At 27.4% G+C, this 15,398-nt stretch overlaps 2 protein-coding genes and 1 non-coding gene across 3 annotated transcripts; 2 read left to right on the forward strand and 1 right to left on the reverse strand.

The window, feature by feature from the left end:
• Positions 1–415: 415 nt before the first annotated feature.
• Positions 416–488, reverse strand: TRNAR-CCU (transfer RNA arginine (anticodon CCU)). The gene has a single exon. It is a non-coding gene; the product is annotated as a tRNA-Arg (tRNA).
• Positions 489–1,566: 1,078 nt separating this feature from the next.
• On the forward strand, positions 1,567–3,413 carry LOC107951480 (transcription factor DIVARICATA). The gene is made up of 2 exons (XM_016886545.2): positions 1,567–2,140; positions 2,911–3,413. Exons 1-2 carry the CDS (start codon positions 1,989–1,991, stop codon positions 3,257–3,259), a joined length of 501 nt encoding a protein of 166 aa, XP_016742034.1. The 5' UTR covers positions 1,567–1,988; the 3' UTR covers positions 3,260–3,413.
• A 2,533-nt stretch (positions 3,414–5,946) lies between these two features.
• On the forward strand, positions 5,947–7,883 carry LOC107951473 (transcription factor DIVARICATA). Its single transcript, XM_016886540.2, has 2 exons — positions 5,947–6,993; positions 7,367–7,883. The coding sequence occupies exons 1-2, from the start codon at positions 6,743–6,745 to the stop codon at positions 7,788–7,790; spliced, it is 675 nt and encodes a 224-aa protein (XP_016742029.2). The 5' UTR covers positions 5,947–6,742; the 3' UTR covers positions 7,791–7,883.
• Positions 7,884–15,398: the final 7,515 nt, after the last annotated feature.

A 15,398-nucleotide genomic window follows, 5' to 3' on the forward strand; every position in this document is an offset into this window, starting at 1 on the left:
AATTCGAATTGGTGGTATTTGGATGGTTTTGTTCATAGTTTTAAAATTTTTAGTTATTTGAATTGAACTGAAATTTATTTTTATTTAATTGATAATTAATTTTAATTTTTATGATGTAAAATTAAATATTTTATATTTAAAATAAATTAAAATAACTTAAAAATAAAATATAAAAATATTTTTTCCAAATATTTACTTAAAAAATTAAAAAAGTATTATCTACCAAAAAAATTTAAAATTATTTACATATTGAAACTTTATAAAATAATTTAAATAATCATAAAAAACCTATTTTATTAAAATAAAATAAATCAAAACCAAAAATTAAAATCAAAAATCAAATTTAAGGACGATTCAAAAAATCATGTCTAATACCAATAGGGCAAAAAAAAAAGCGTAATTTGTTAAAATAGGACGCGCCAGATAGGGGTCGAACCTATGACTTTCTGCTTAGGAAACAGACGCTCTATCCACTGAGCTACAGGCGCCTTGATGCCATCATTTTGTTTACCAATATTATTTATTATGAAATAATTTTTAATTCATGAAAAGACAAAAGTGGGTGATGGCTAAAGATTTATAACAAAAGTGTTCTAAAAAATTGCTTTTAAAAATTTCATGGTATTTTCTATTGTTGTTTATAAGTATTTTTAAGAAGATAAAATGTTTATTTTAGACATGCTATTGTAAAGTATAAGATTTAATGAGGGGATAAAAAAGTAATTTCATTGGAAAACACTTAAAATCCCATTTTAAAATCAATGTTTGGTTTGAAAAGTTACTTGTTTATAATTTTTTTTGATTGAAATTATGGTTTGAATTGAAAAAGTGCTTTTTCAACTTCAATGATAAACATATCATTAATGTTTTTAAAAACAGATGATATCAATAAAATTTATGAGATAACACATGCTTACAGTTTAATAGACATATTTTAAATAAATTTCATATCTAAATTGATGGGTTAATATCACATGATACTTTAAGGATTAAATTAAAATAATTTAAATTTAGATATCAACTTAAAATATATATTCACAATAGCTTGAGAGCGTTTGGCACAATTAATCTTTAATAAGTATGCACATATAATTAATATAAAAATCATAAAATATAAAATCTATACACAAATTATCATAATAATTGAATGGTGCAAAGCTCTATACTTTTTTATAATGCTTTTTTTTTTGGGTCTTTTAAGATTGCCATTACAACTTTATACATATATTTAGGATTTGAAGATAATATGTTATTGAGCTTAGTATGTTAGGGGTTTAATTTTATTAGTTCAATTTAATTTTTGGATAATATGTATAAATTATTAATTAGGTTTAATTTTTGGGTATTAAATATAAATTATAATTGGATTTGGATATAATGAATAATATGTTGGTTAATTTGATTTTCGCATTTCGAAATCGAAATCAATCTAATTTAATTGTTTCACCACACCTTTCAAACCAAATTACAATCAGCCCGACAATATCGAATTAACTAGTATTGGTTTAATCTGTTTATTCAACTTTGCACACTCTTATATATCCGATACTAGAGGGTCAATAAATCGGATGGTAAATCTTGCAAACGATGAAAACCGAGCTTTTAACCCAATTTAGAGGCCACTTTAAAACTCCCATCCAATCCTAGCAAGCCACCTTTCCATAGTTCTCTTTCCTCTCTTTCAACTCATCCACTTTCCAGCAATGAAACCCAATAAATTTTCGAACTTTCTTTATTTATTTTCATTAATTCCAAACATTTTCCCTTCTGATCAAATTATGTTTCTTCTCTTCAAAGAAAACTGTTTTCCATCAGTTTTTAACCGTCCCAAAGAATCCACTTTTTTTCATTTCTTTTACTCAACCTAGTGTTTAACTTTGCCCACCACCTTCCATATCTTGCTCTTTATTTAGCTTGTTCTCATCTTTTTCTTCTTCTTCTTCACTTTGTTGTCTTGCTTTTTTAGTACAAGTTCTAAAGTTGCAGAGATGATATCTGGAAAAACTGTCTCAGACTCATCTTTTACATTAGAATTGGTTGGTAACAATGATTTTGATGCTTACAGGAGGAGCTCTAATGGTGCTAAAGGCCCTAATCATGAAAGGAAGAAAGGGATCTCATGGACTATTGAAGAACACAGGTGATTATTTTCCTTCATAAACCAGTTCAAAAATAACTTTAAAATTCTGGGGTTTTCTTATGTTTTATGTTGGCGATTAATTATAGTGTTGAAAAGTTTGATGAACATTTTAGCTTAGGGTGACTTTAATCAGGTTTCTTGGTTTGCAAGTAAATTTTACCAGTTTCACAGTTCATTTAACCTAGAAGTTAATTTTTTTTTGTTAACATATGCTATTAGTCCTTATAGAATTCGAGATTTATTTTCTGTCAATCATATACCATGTAATAGGATGACAATCAGGGAAAAATACAAAGGGGTAGGCAAGGTCCTAACCCCTCGAAATTGAAAAATTACAATTCTAACACTATAAATGATCAAATTCTAAATTAATGTAAGGGAAAATTATGCTTTGCCTCTCTCAAATGAAAAAAAATTCTATTTAGTCTCTTCAAAAATTATAAATTAATAAATTAATACATAATAAAATATATATTTGACATCTCGAAAATTTATAATTCAAATTTGGCTCCTCTAAAATAAATTTGGATTCGCCCCTGATGATAGCTTAATCAAAATTTTAAGTTGATAAATTTTGACAAAAAATAGTTATGATTTTAATTATTGGACTAAGATTTTTAAATTAAAAAAAAAAGTAAGAGGATTTAAATTTTCAACCTTTTAAGTATATGGAGTAAATCTCAAAATTTTTCAAAGTATAAGGACTAACAACATATTTTAACCTAAATTTTTCTTTTAATGTCTAACAATGAGGTTGCTTTGATTTAAAGGATGTTTCTAATGGGGCTTAAAAAGTATGGTAAAGGGGATTGGAGAAACATCTCAAGGAACTTTGTGGGTTCCAAGACACCAACACAAGTTGCAAGCCATGCTCAAAAATACCAGAAGTGGAAGCTTCCAAGGGGAAAAGATGAGAAGAAACCAAGCATCCATGACGTTACAGTTCTCGATCTCACCGGCACAACGGTGTTTTCGGATGATCGTAAACCGCCTTCGGCAAACCATTCTAATGTAGCATCGCAGCAAAAGCCGGCTAGTATGTCAAAAACAAGCCCTAATGATGGATCAGCTACGGTTTTCGATTTGGTGAATGACCAGTATGTCAAAAGCAGGCTGTAATATTGTATCCATGTAATAATCTTTTTCATTTTCAATCGTTTGATATATATACACTTTGAGTGTATGTAATGTAAAATATAAGTAGCTGAATCCCAATGTTTAGCCTACTGTTGATTGGTGCTATCCTCGTAATTCACGTCGTAAATTTGAGTTATGATATGAGTGTGATAGTGATTTATTTCTATTAAGGGTATGTGAATTGTACCATATATACCCAAAGTTTAGCTTACTGGTCATAGGTGCTATCCTCATAATTCATGTTGTAGATTCGAGCCATGATGTGTGTGTGACAGTGATTTGTTTCTATCAAGGGTACGTACATATATATATATATATCCAACATTTAGCCTATTGATCATAGGTGCTACCCTCATAATTCACGCCGTAAATTTAAGTTATGATGTGTGTGTGACAGTGATTTGTTTCTATCAAAGATTTGTGAATTGTACCATATATATATATATATATGACTATTAGGTTCCGACCAATATTCTTTGAATATGCTCTTCATTTCATTCGAGACACAAAACTCCAAAAAAAAAGAATATGGTCTATGGTTCCCTTTATTGGAAAATCATACAATTACGTCGATTTCATTCTAGACTAAAATTACCCATAATTCCTATTCGACCTTTAAATAGGAGGATAAATACACTTTAGCGCACTCAAATTCACATTCCCTTGCATTGAGCACAATGCTGACGCCAAAGCTCAGTCAACAAAAAAAAATGTACAGGACATTAAAAAAAATAAATGTTTAATTGTGTTAAATTTTAACCTTATTTGATTTTTTTTAATACTGTAAAAATTAAATTGATCCATTCAATAGTATAGGGACTAATTTGATAAATTATTTATTTACTTTGAGAAACACATAAGTAAAAAAAGATTTTATTACAAATCTATTGATTGTAAATCTTGAATTTTTACAACAAAATGTATCGTATTAAAATTATTTTAATATGATAAAATCTAAACAAATTTTAAATTTTACATAAAAAATTTACATTTTCAACTTATATGTTTATCCAAATAAACAAATAATTTACATATAATTTTTTTCATTAAATTCCATGTTATAAAAAATTATCCATAAATTAAAATTAAAGATTTTTATGTGCATTTACTAAAGAATAAGTTGTTATATACTATTTATTTTTACATTAATCTCATTATAGGTTCTTAATTTATCATATCAGCTCTTCTTGATATAATGTCTAGAACTACCCATAGCCCCTTCTCAATCCTTAAATAGGAGGATAATACGCTTCACCGCAATCGAACTCATATCCTCCTACACTGACAATAATACTAATACTAATCAAACTAAGACTCAATCAGTGTAAAAGAAATTATTTAGACTTATTTTAATAAGCTACTATAGTTTATATACATTTTTAATACATAAACCATATTAGCTAACTTTAATGGTATGGTATAGATTTGCATGATTTTAAAAGTAAGATAATTTTGAACTTTAAGCAGGGAATTATGACATTTTATGTTGATGATGTGATGGGCTTATTAATTATTTTCTTTTAAAAGTTCATAAAATGACAAAAATGGCTACGGTTAAAGTTTGACAATAAAAAATTGTTTAATAATTTTATTTTATTGTTAATTTAATTATTTTAATTAAAATAATTCTTTGATTTAACCATTACCATTAAAAATTCTGTTAATCTTAAATTAGAGACCTCTCTATAACTAATCTAAAATATTTTTATTTATTTATACATAGGTACACATGTGTTTATAATTTGCTACACGTGTTTTAAAATAACTTCCACATCAAATTCAAACTGATATTTAACGCCTAAATTGATGTATAAACTAACAGAAAGAACTGATTAATATGATATTGATGCTTTTAGAAATTAAATTAGAATGTTTTGAAATTTAAATATTAAAATTTAAAAAATATTTGATAGAAATTTTTGTATAATTAATATAAAAATCATAAAATATAAACACAAATCATCATATCTAATTGAATGGTGCATAGCTCTATACTTTTTGTAATGGTGTTTTTCTTTTCTTTTTTTCTTTCTTTTAAGATTATCATTACAACTTTATGAAAATGTGATAAAAAAATAACATAAAACACATAACACATACAAATAACCAAATATAATTAAATAGTGGTGGATAAATGTACAATTTTTCTTTTCTTTTCCCTTTACAAGATAATCATCATATTTATGAAAAAAATTAATGTAAAACAATATGTTTATATATAAAAATAAAAATTTCATCATTTTAGATTTTTTATTATAATATAATTTATTTTATAAAGTAATTAATTAAGGTTTAATTTTTACTTCCGCTAATAGTGATGAATATTAAATTTATTGTAGTGAGTCAATATTAAATTATAATTTTTAAAGGAGGTCAAAGTATGATTTTTTTATTGTATTGACATATTATTTCATAGTTTTTAAAAGAGTTATAAAGAAATTTTACCATCATTTGCGAGGGGTCAAAGCTCCCGCCTGCCGCCTTAATGTCGTTTTTGTCAATTAATGAATATTGGGTGGAATATTAAAAACTCAATAATTTTTAAAATCTAAAGTATAATGCTCGTTTAGATATCTAACCCGATTCAACTCCAGATTTAATTGCTCAAAAATCTAAAGTATAAGACAAAAAATTTATATATACCACTTTAAAAACTTCAATCCAATCCTAGGATGCCACCTTTCATAGCCTCCTTTTTCTCTTTCTTTCCCTTGAACTCATCCACTTGAAAACTTTTTTTTTGTCAAATCTTCTTCTCATTATTTTCCTTAATTCTCTTCGACATTTCCCTTTTGATCCAAATTCCATTTCTTCTCTTCAAAGAAAACCCAATTTTCTCACTATTTCCATCAAATTTTAACCATTCCAAAGAATCATCTTTTTTTTTTTCATTTATTTTGCTCAACTTGTTCTTTCTTTAGCTTGTTTTTTCATCTTTTTCTTCTTCACTTTATTGCCATGTTTTTAGTATATATATAAGTTCTAAAGTTCCAAGCTTTGCTTGTTATAACCTTCTTCAAACAATTTCAGCTTTGTTTTTATTATTGTTATATAAATAAATCAAAAAAGAAAAAAAAACCCAGATTTTCTTGCCTTGGTTCTTTTTCAAAATTCACTTGATTCTTTAAAAGATTAGTCTTTTTAGATTCTTTAGCAAAAAAGAAGAAAAAAAAAGTTTGATTCTTGATTCCCAAGTAAAATAATTCTGATTTTTAATGCTCTTTTTAAGCATCTAAATATTACTTCTTTCATCTCCAACATGATCACTGTTTTCCCAACTTAAAATTTTCTTCTTTCTTTTCTTTTTGGTATGAATTTTTCAAGTATGGAAGCTTTATTTTCAACATCTTTTATGTCAAATATGGATTGGTTTCATCAAGAGAACCAAAATACATATTGGACTCAAGAAGAAAACAAAAGGTTTGAACATGCTTTAGCTATATATGGTGACGATGTACCTGATAGATGGATAAAGTTGCAGAGATGATACCTGGTAAAACTGTTTTAGATGTTATTAAACAGTACAGGGAATTAGAAGAAGATGTTTCCGATATCGAAGCCGGTCGAATTCCGATCCCCGGTTATCCCACCTCATCTTTTACATTAGAATTGGTCGATAACCATGATTTTGATGGTTATAGGAAAAGACCTAATGGTGCTAAGGGCCATGATCATGAAAGGAAAAAAGGTGTCCCATGGACTGAAGATGAACACAGGTGATTATTTTTAGTTCGAAATTCAGTTTAAAATGCTGGGGTTTTCTTATTTTTCATGTTGGTGATTGTTTGATCGATGAAATTTTAGCTTAGAATGACTTTAATCAGGTTTATTGTGTTGCTAGTAAACTTTAGGTAAAAAATTTTCTTTAATGTTTAACAATGGTTGCTTTGATGAATTTTGTTTAAAATTCTGGGATTTTCTTATTTTTCATGTTGGTGAGACAATTGATGAACTTTTAACTTAAGAGTTACTTTAATCAGATTTCTTGTGTTGCAAGTAAACTTGTAGGTAATTTTTTTTCTTTAATATCAAACTTGTCTTGCAAGTAAACTTGTACTAACAATGGTTGCTTTGATTATGGCATTAAAGGAGGTTTCTAATGGGACTTGTAAAGTATGGTAAAGGGGATTGGAGAAATATTTCAAGGAACTTTGTGGTTTCAAAGACACCTACACAAGTTGCTAGCCATGCCCAAAAATATTACCAAAGGCAACTTTCAGGGGGAAAAGATAAGAGGAGACCGAGCATCCACGATATTACAGTTCTCAATCTCACTAGCACCACTACGTTTTCGGACCATCGTAAGGCTCTGTCTGTAAACCAGTCTAATGTCCTTGCATTGCAGCATAAGATAGCGAGTATGTCAAAAGCTGTAAGCCTTAATGGGTCGGTTACTGTTTTCGATTCGGGGAATGGAAACAGGTTTACATCGTCGCAGTACCAGGCTGCTCAAAATCTGTATGGTAATGCTTATCATGGAGCTCATATCAAACACCAAAGTTCAGTATTCTAAAACCCTTCACAACAGGATATGTAAGGCTGTTGTTGTTCTCTGTTGTACTCGAAAGTCGTCTCGGTTTTTCGAATCTAATAATGTTTGGGGTTCTTTCATGATGTTAAAAAATGGTCTTATTGTTATACAAGGATGAAAACAAATCATGTACTGTAAATTCGAAAATAAATACGCTATTCCGGTTCGCCAAAAAACCAGCCATCCGGAGTACGATAATAACATGTTAAACACTTAAAATCTTTCATTTGTTCATAATTTTCATGCAGGGTACTAAAAAGCCTTGTTGGGATGATTATGACATCCATAGCTTGAAACCAAACCCTACGAGGCCACGAATTGAGACACGACCGGACACGTTCGAGGCCAAGATCGATGATTATCTGTAAACGGCATGGAACCGCAATGTCAAATTGTGATTTGGTCTTGAAAAAGGTGACTCAATGGGCACTCTCCCATTTGAAATTCCATGGTATCTAATTGCTTTGCTTTGTGTTAGGGACCCCTTTCCGCCATTTTCACCTTTTCTTTATGGATTCAATATGGCCAACTTGACTCAGTTTTTGATTGCAATCACTTAGTAGAAGCTGAGTCTGCATTCCACTTAACTCAGCATCACATGCTTCAAATCTTCTACAGAATATATATACACTTATTATATATATAATATGTTTATATATATGTTATTGATCAACTTTATATTGGTCCAATCCAAATTCGCCATTTTCTTTTGAGATTCCTCTTTCAGCCAACCCAACTCTCAATGCGTGGCAAAGATTGATTCATTTAACATAGTAGCTTCTTTATGTCCTTTTGTGCGGTCCTCGACTCTCTATTTTTCTTTGAAGCGTTGGTGTCGGACAGACATTTATATCTAACGCAAATTTATACATACTAAAAGGTTGTAAAAGAAAAACTTACCCGTTAGGGGTGTAATTGAGCTCGGTAGAACTTGAATACTAACAAACTCGAGTTTAATTGAACATTTATTTTCAAGTTCGAGCTTGGCTCAAGATATAATTGAGCTTGATTAAGCTCGTTTATTAATTTTGTACTCAAATTCAAACCCAAACTTAATAAGATTCACGAACCGTTTGAGCTGAATATTACTAAACTCAAATTCGATTCGAAAAATTCAAGCTTATCTCGGTAATTACTGAATTGGAAAATGTTTACTTATAAACCAAATGTGCTTATGTTTTATTTTCGCATTTTATTACCATGTTGAAATCTAGCTTTGAAATTAGGCAGAATCTGATGTTTGACTTTTTCTCTCCTTGAACTTAAGAGTATTTTTTTTCCCTTATGGATAAAGGAAAGAATATTATTTACTTTTTTTTTTTTGAGATTCCTCCTTATGGACTGGAACTGCTAATTTATTACTTTATTATGTGCTTAAATTTGTGCTAAATGATCCTGGAAATCAAGCAAAATTGCCTACTGTTTACAATATATTCCAAGATAAAAGAAAATTGTTAATCTTCTGATAAGAATCTGAGAAAATACTGTGTTTTAATTTAATACATTCTTTATCTTTAAAAAAATATTTATATTCCACGTATATTTAAATTTAAATCGGTAGTGTTGGGGATTGATCTGTCTACGCAATGAATAGAGACAAAAAAGAGAAAAAGAAAATTGGGCATACAAATATTTACGTAGAAAAATCTTTCTGAAGAAGATAAAAAAAGAATGGACAAAGTTGGCTTTACTGATTGAGCAAATAATCTGAAAGTGTACAAGATAGAGATGACCAAAAATAGAAAACCTTGGGTCTCAAAAAAATAAAGCTCTTTAGCTAAAACAAGAAATTCCCTTAAACTCTCTCAAAAACTCTCTTAATCTTCTCTTAATCTTAATGTGATGAAGATGTAAATTCTAGGGTTACTAGAAGAAGATATCCCTAAAATAATCAGAGTTGAACTAGGAAAAGATAGTAGAACTTAACTAAGAGAAGAAACTTGATTTAAATTGAATACACGCCGCCACATCGTGACAAGACATATCGTCTCATCGGGACGTCGTCTGTCGCGTCGTCGTGCTCCTCCCAGTCGTGACGTCCATTCTATTTCTTCTCTAGTTTACCCGAAAACGCAAAACACACCTCACAAATAATATGATAATCAAGAATTAATCTGATATTTGATTTTAAAAGGGAAAAATACACGTATAATCGAACGATAAAAAGTAATTTAATACTTCTTACATGTTAATATTAATTTACTTAAAAAAACATAAATCAAAATATTATTCAGAATAAAACACTATTTATTAAATTTTGACATCTTAAATTTTACTCTTCGAGTTTTCATTAAATCGAAGTAAAGTTATGTCCTTCTCGATGTATGCCACTGAATAAATAAAAAGAATAATATCTTCAATTTTATTTGGGAGCATTGTCTTCACTAAAATTAAGTGATAGAACATAGAATACTTACGTCAAAATCCTCTAAGACGACTTCTCTACATAAAAATCCGTAGCCTCCACTTGGCTAATTAATGTCCATTTGGCTAATCCACTCTATCTCATAGGTAGCCAAATAGGCATTGAAATTGTGGGATTTACCACCTACCATTGCTACTTTTCATATGCATGCGATTAAAATTAAATTGGATTTTATTTTTCACATTAATCTAATAATAATTAAATAAATAATTAAAAATATATATAAATGGCTCAATTAATTAATAATTTTTTTTATTAATTTTCGAATTTTTACCAATTTTAATCTCTTTATTTAGATTAGTAATGCTAACTGTTTCTCGATTCGATTTTAACAACATTGTATTCATGTTTTATTTTTTCTTTTTTGTATCCGACCTTCATATTGAATATATATTTAAATATAAGTATAAAAAAATTATATTTGAAGACTTAAGTAGATGAAAAAAAATCCTTATAAAAAATATAGATTTAATATAACATTTAGTACTTGAACCTTAATATTTTTTCTTAATTTGATATCTAAATATTTTTGTGGTTCAATTTAGTACCCAAACTTGATACTTTTTTCTTAATTTGGTACATTGACATTTTTTCTTAAGTTGGCACTTAATCTTTTTGGGCGTCTAATTTATTACTTAAATTTGACTCTTTTTCCTAATTTGATACTTATCAAACGTCTTACAAATTACTCCAACATAATAAAAATGTTATTTTTTTATGAGGTAGCAAAAAAAAATTAATGTATAATCGACTTATGACAGATGATATGATATTTTTTTTATTTTACATGTTCATTTACTTTGAGTTTTATTTAATTTATTGATTATTTTATTAATTAAAAAATAATAAATTTATTTTAATTTGGGGTTTTTTTTCTTATTTAATATTAATTCGTTAAGCATTCAATACCTATTTTTTAAACATGATTTTCCTCTAATACAAACAATATTTTTTGTAGCAAAATAAAAACAATTTTACCACCGTTAGTATTTTACGTAATTTGTATAACATTTAATAAATTTAGGTACCAAATTTAGCCCGAAAATATAACATATAATTAAAAAAAAATTGTAAACCCATCATTTTACAATTGAGTCCAAAAAATATAGATTATTGGTAGTGCTACAACTATGATGAAATAGCTAAGTTAGTGCCTTACCCCATGTCACATTGCATGTAAAATCTATCATTTTCTATGCCCCCCAAAGAAAAGCTTTCTTTTTAGGTGTTCAAAAGCTACAAATCAAACATGATTATTTTTAATTTACTTTATTTTTTTTTCACATAAAATGACAAAAACCATCTACTTTATATTTATATATGTTTTCTAAGCAAAAGAAACCTTTTTGCAAGTTGAATATGAAAGCACTCTATTTCCCCACTTTATTCAAAAAAGATTGATGAAACCCTTTTGAGAAGGTTAACATTATATACTAATTTCTTTTTGCCCAACTTTTTCTTCTTCTTTTTAAATTACTCCATAAAGAAATATATGGCAATCTTCAACTTTAACAACAACCCAATTATCAACCTTCTAAATACCCATGCAAATATGAGACCTACCTCTTTTTATATCAACCCCCTAGTGACTCGATTCAATTAGTCCTTCTACTATTAAATTATTCAGTTCAATCCTTGTATAATTAGAATGAATCAAATAAAAGTAAAACTGTAACCGAGTTAACATTTATTGTTTAAAAAAATTGTTAACTCTATTGAAAATTTTTAATTGGAATTTATCTTTATTTAATTTTTTTAATAATATAAGGATTAAATTAATCCATTCAATAGTAGAAAGACTAATTTAATTCGGTTCCTATAATAGAGGGACCTACCAAGTAAATTCTCTCACACACACACATACTAGATTATGGTATACACACTTCAATTGAAATGGAAAAGTAGAGAAGTTGAACCACTTGGTGTTTTAAGTTAAAATCTCGTATATTTTTTTAAATATAAAAAATTTTCAATCGAATTGATATTTAATTGACTCGTATTACTAATATAGATAAATTTTACTATTACATTAGCATGATGTATAATTTTGCAAATTGGTCGATGCTTTTTATTTAAACGATGATGTTTGGTTTTAGTACTCTCTTTTTTTGTCGTCAGATCTCACACATGATGTTAAAGTGGAGTTGATGTTATCACTTTGGTACATATTTTATTTGGCATAATCTTTTTTTTTAATATTGTAAAGCAAGAGATAGATTTAGTGTTACAACGTACATTAGATTAGGCTTCTTTATTGGAAGGACATCAATTTGGGGTCACGAGGGATTTTGTTTTAGTTTTTGTATCAATGTTGGATAAAAATATAGTTCACAAACCCTTATTTTAAAAATAATAATAATAATATTTTAGATAAAAGAAACTATTGGTTAAAATATGGCGTAAGTTTCCATACTCTTTGAAAATTTGAAATTTAGTCTTTGTATTTTTATTTATATGAATTTAGTGCTTTACTTTTTCAGATTTTAAAATTCAAGTCCAGCTGTTAACACTATTAAATTTCTTTTGTCAAATTTGTTGGTGTAGCATTTTGAAATAAACAAAAGTACTCATTTTTAAAAATTGATGTTGTAATGAACTTGAATTTAAAGAAAAAAATTTAACACCCAATTGAACTTAAATTTTAAAATCTAAAAAGTAGATGGACTAAATTTTAAATTTTCAAAAATTATAGGGACTTATGGTATCTTTTAACCAAAATGATTTCTTATAGTTGTTGAAATCATACTAGATTGGCCAATACATTAGGTTGGAGTAAGAGAGAGAACTAATTGACCTATGAATTGGTATGAAATGAGATAAAAAAAAAAACCAATTGAGTCAAAAGTTGGAATGAGTCTTATAATTTTTATAAAATTTTAATAATTTATTTAATTAAAACTGATCGAATCAGTAACTAATTGCCCAATTGATTTTAGCATTGATCCGGTTTCAAAAACCATGTTATTCCACGTTAACTTGTCAATGTTTAAATTATAATTTTATGGGATAAATATCAATTTTATAAATGAACTTTTAATTTAGTGCAATTATACACATGAAACTTGAATTGTGATTCATATGTATACATGAAACCTTGATATTGATTCAATTGTATTCATTTAAATAAATGAATATGTACATTTATTTTCATATTGGATTAATACAATAGTTTGTGTATGCAATATATCAACCTAAAGTTATACTAATTTGATAATGGTGTTAGTAATTTCTGAAAACTGAATCAAATCAAATTTTCATATATAAAATCGTACAGACTACAAAATCAAAGTTCATATACAATATTACACATTAAATCAAAGTTCATGTATAATTTTAATATTCATCCCTAAATTTATTGAGTGAATTAATTGCGAATAAATTTGCAGCATTGATCATGAATGGAGTATTAGACAGGTGGAAGGTCGGATGGAATAAGTTTTTAAAACTTTCATGTTGATTTTGGATTTAGATTGTTTTGATTTAAATCATTTAAGTTTGAGATTCGAAGTTTTCAAGTCGAATTATTTTAGACTCGGGTTAATTCAATTTTTAATTATTTTAGATGTGGTTAATTTTAAATTTAACTCGATTTTGAGTTTGGATAAATTTAAATTTAGGTTATTATTTTTTTATGATCAAGCAGTTGAATCAAGTTTAAATTTAAGTTGACTAGATTGAATTTTTAAACTCACATTCGAAGTTACATGGTTTACGCTTAATTGTAGCGGTTCTAGTAACTCTTGGCCACGAGAAATATTTTATCAACCAACGCTTATTGGATTAAGTGATAAAAAGTTTGATGTCTTTTAAATAAAGTTTTAAATCCAGATCTTATAAATAGAAATACTAAAAAATGTTATCTCAATTTAACTGTCCAACCCGGCTCTACTTTAAATTTAATCGAGATTAACATAATTATTGCACATCGAAGGTTTTAGACCCCCACCCCAAAAAAAAGATAAAAATGAAAGCTACTTCTAGAATGGGTCCTGAAAATGAAAATGGTATGATGTAGAATCTGTCCTGAACTGTCAATATCTAGAAAACTTTAAGGCCCAAACCAGCCATAAAATGTATGGGTGTTATTGATCAGATATTTAGACCACCAAAACCCTTTTTAAAAGAATTTTAAAAAATAAATTATTTGGATACAAATTTGATATGAGTAAGTAAAAATATCATAGAGGTCCCTGTATTTAGAATTGAATCACATTTTACTTCTTTTACTCAAAAAGATAGAAAATTTAGTTCTTATACATTAGATAAAAAAGTAAACTGATCATTTTGTTAAAAATTTTATCTACGTTTATGGTTAAAAAATGATTATTGTATGTCAACATGAAATACATATGACACAACATGTCAATTTTTAACAATACTAATGGATGAAAATTTTAATAGAAAGGACCAATCTGTTCTTTAATCTAATCTATAAGGACTAATTTACCTGTTTTTCGAGTAGAGGGAGAAAAATGCAATTTGACTCATGGAATAGAGGCCTCCGTGATACTTTTACTGATATGAATATATTCAATTTTTTTAAATTTTCTCTTTATATTTTGGTGATCGATAGAGAATTATATTCTTATATTTGAATACGTATCGGACACGAGTCTTCCAAGTAAAAAAAAATCATATTTTTCTATCTTTTGTTATGTACTCAAGTACAAAACTAAATTGCAAAGCTATTAATTATGGTTTCGGTACATTCTTTTTTTTTTTCTTTTCTACCTTGTGGAAAAAGGATGAAAATGACAATTAAAGAGAAAATAGAGGTCAATTCTTATATAATACATACACACCACTTTACAATAAGTACATTTCTTTTCTGGTCCTCAAATCCAAGGTCCCATAAATTCCTCTTACTACCTGTACTTAATTGGAAACTTTCGAGTATTTAACGGATAAAAAAACCCAATGATAATGATAATAATTTGGGTATGTTTATGGTAAAAATATTATGGAGGTCCTTGTACAAAAAGATAGATTGTATTTTGTCCTCTTTATTAAGAAAAAATAAATAAATTAATCATTCTATATTAGATTAAAGACCAAACTAATTCTTCTTCTTTTAAAATATATAAATATTTATTTATATTTATAATATATATAATGTTTCATTCTCTATATAGCAATAAGTAATAATGTTATATATTTTATTTTAT

This window comes from Gossypium hirsutum, chromosome A10, assembly GCF_007990345.1.
Source record: "Gossypium hirsutum isolate 1008001.06 chromosome A10, Gossypium_hirsutum_v2.1, whole genome shotgun sequence".
Classification (NCBI taxonomy): Eukaryota; Viridiplantae; Streptophyta; class Magnoliopsida; order Malvales; family Malvaceae; genus Gossypium; species Gossypium hirsutum.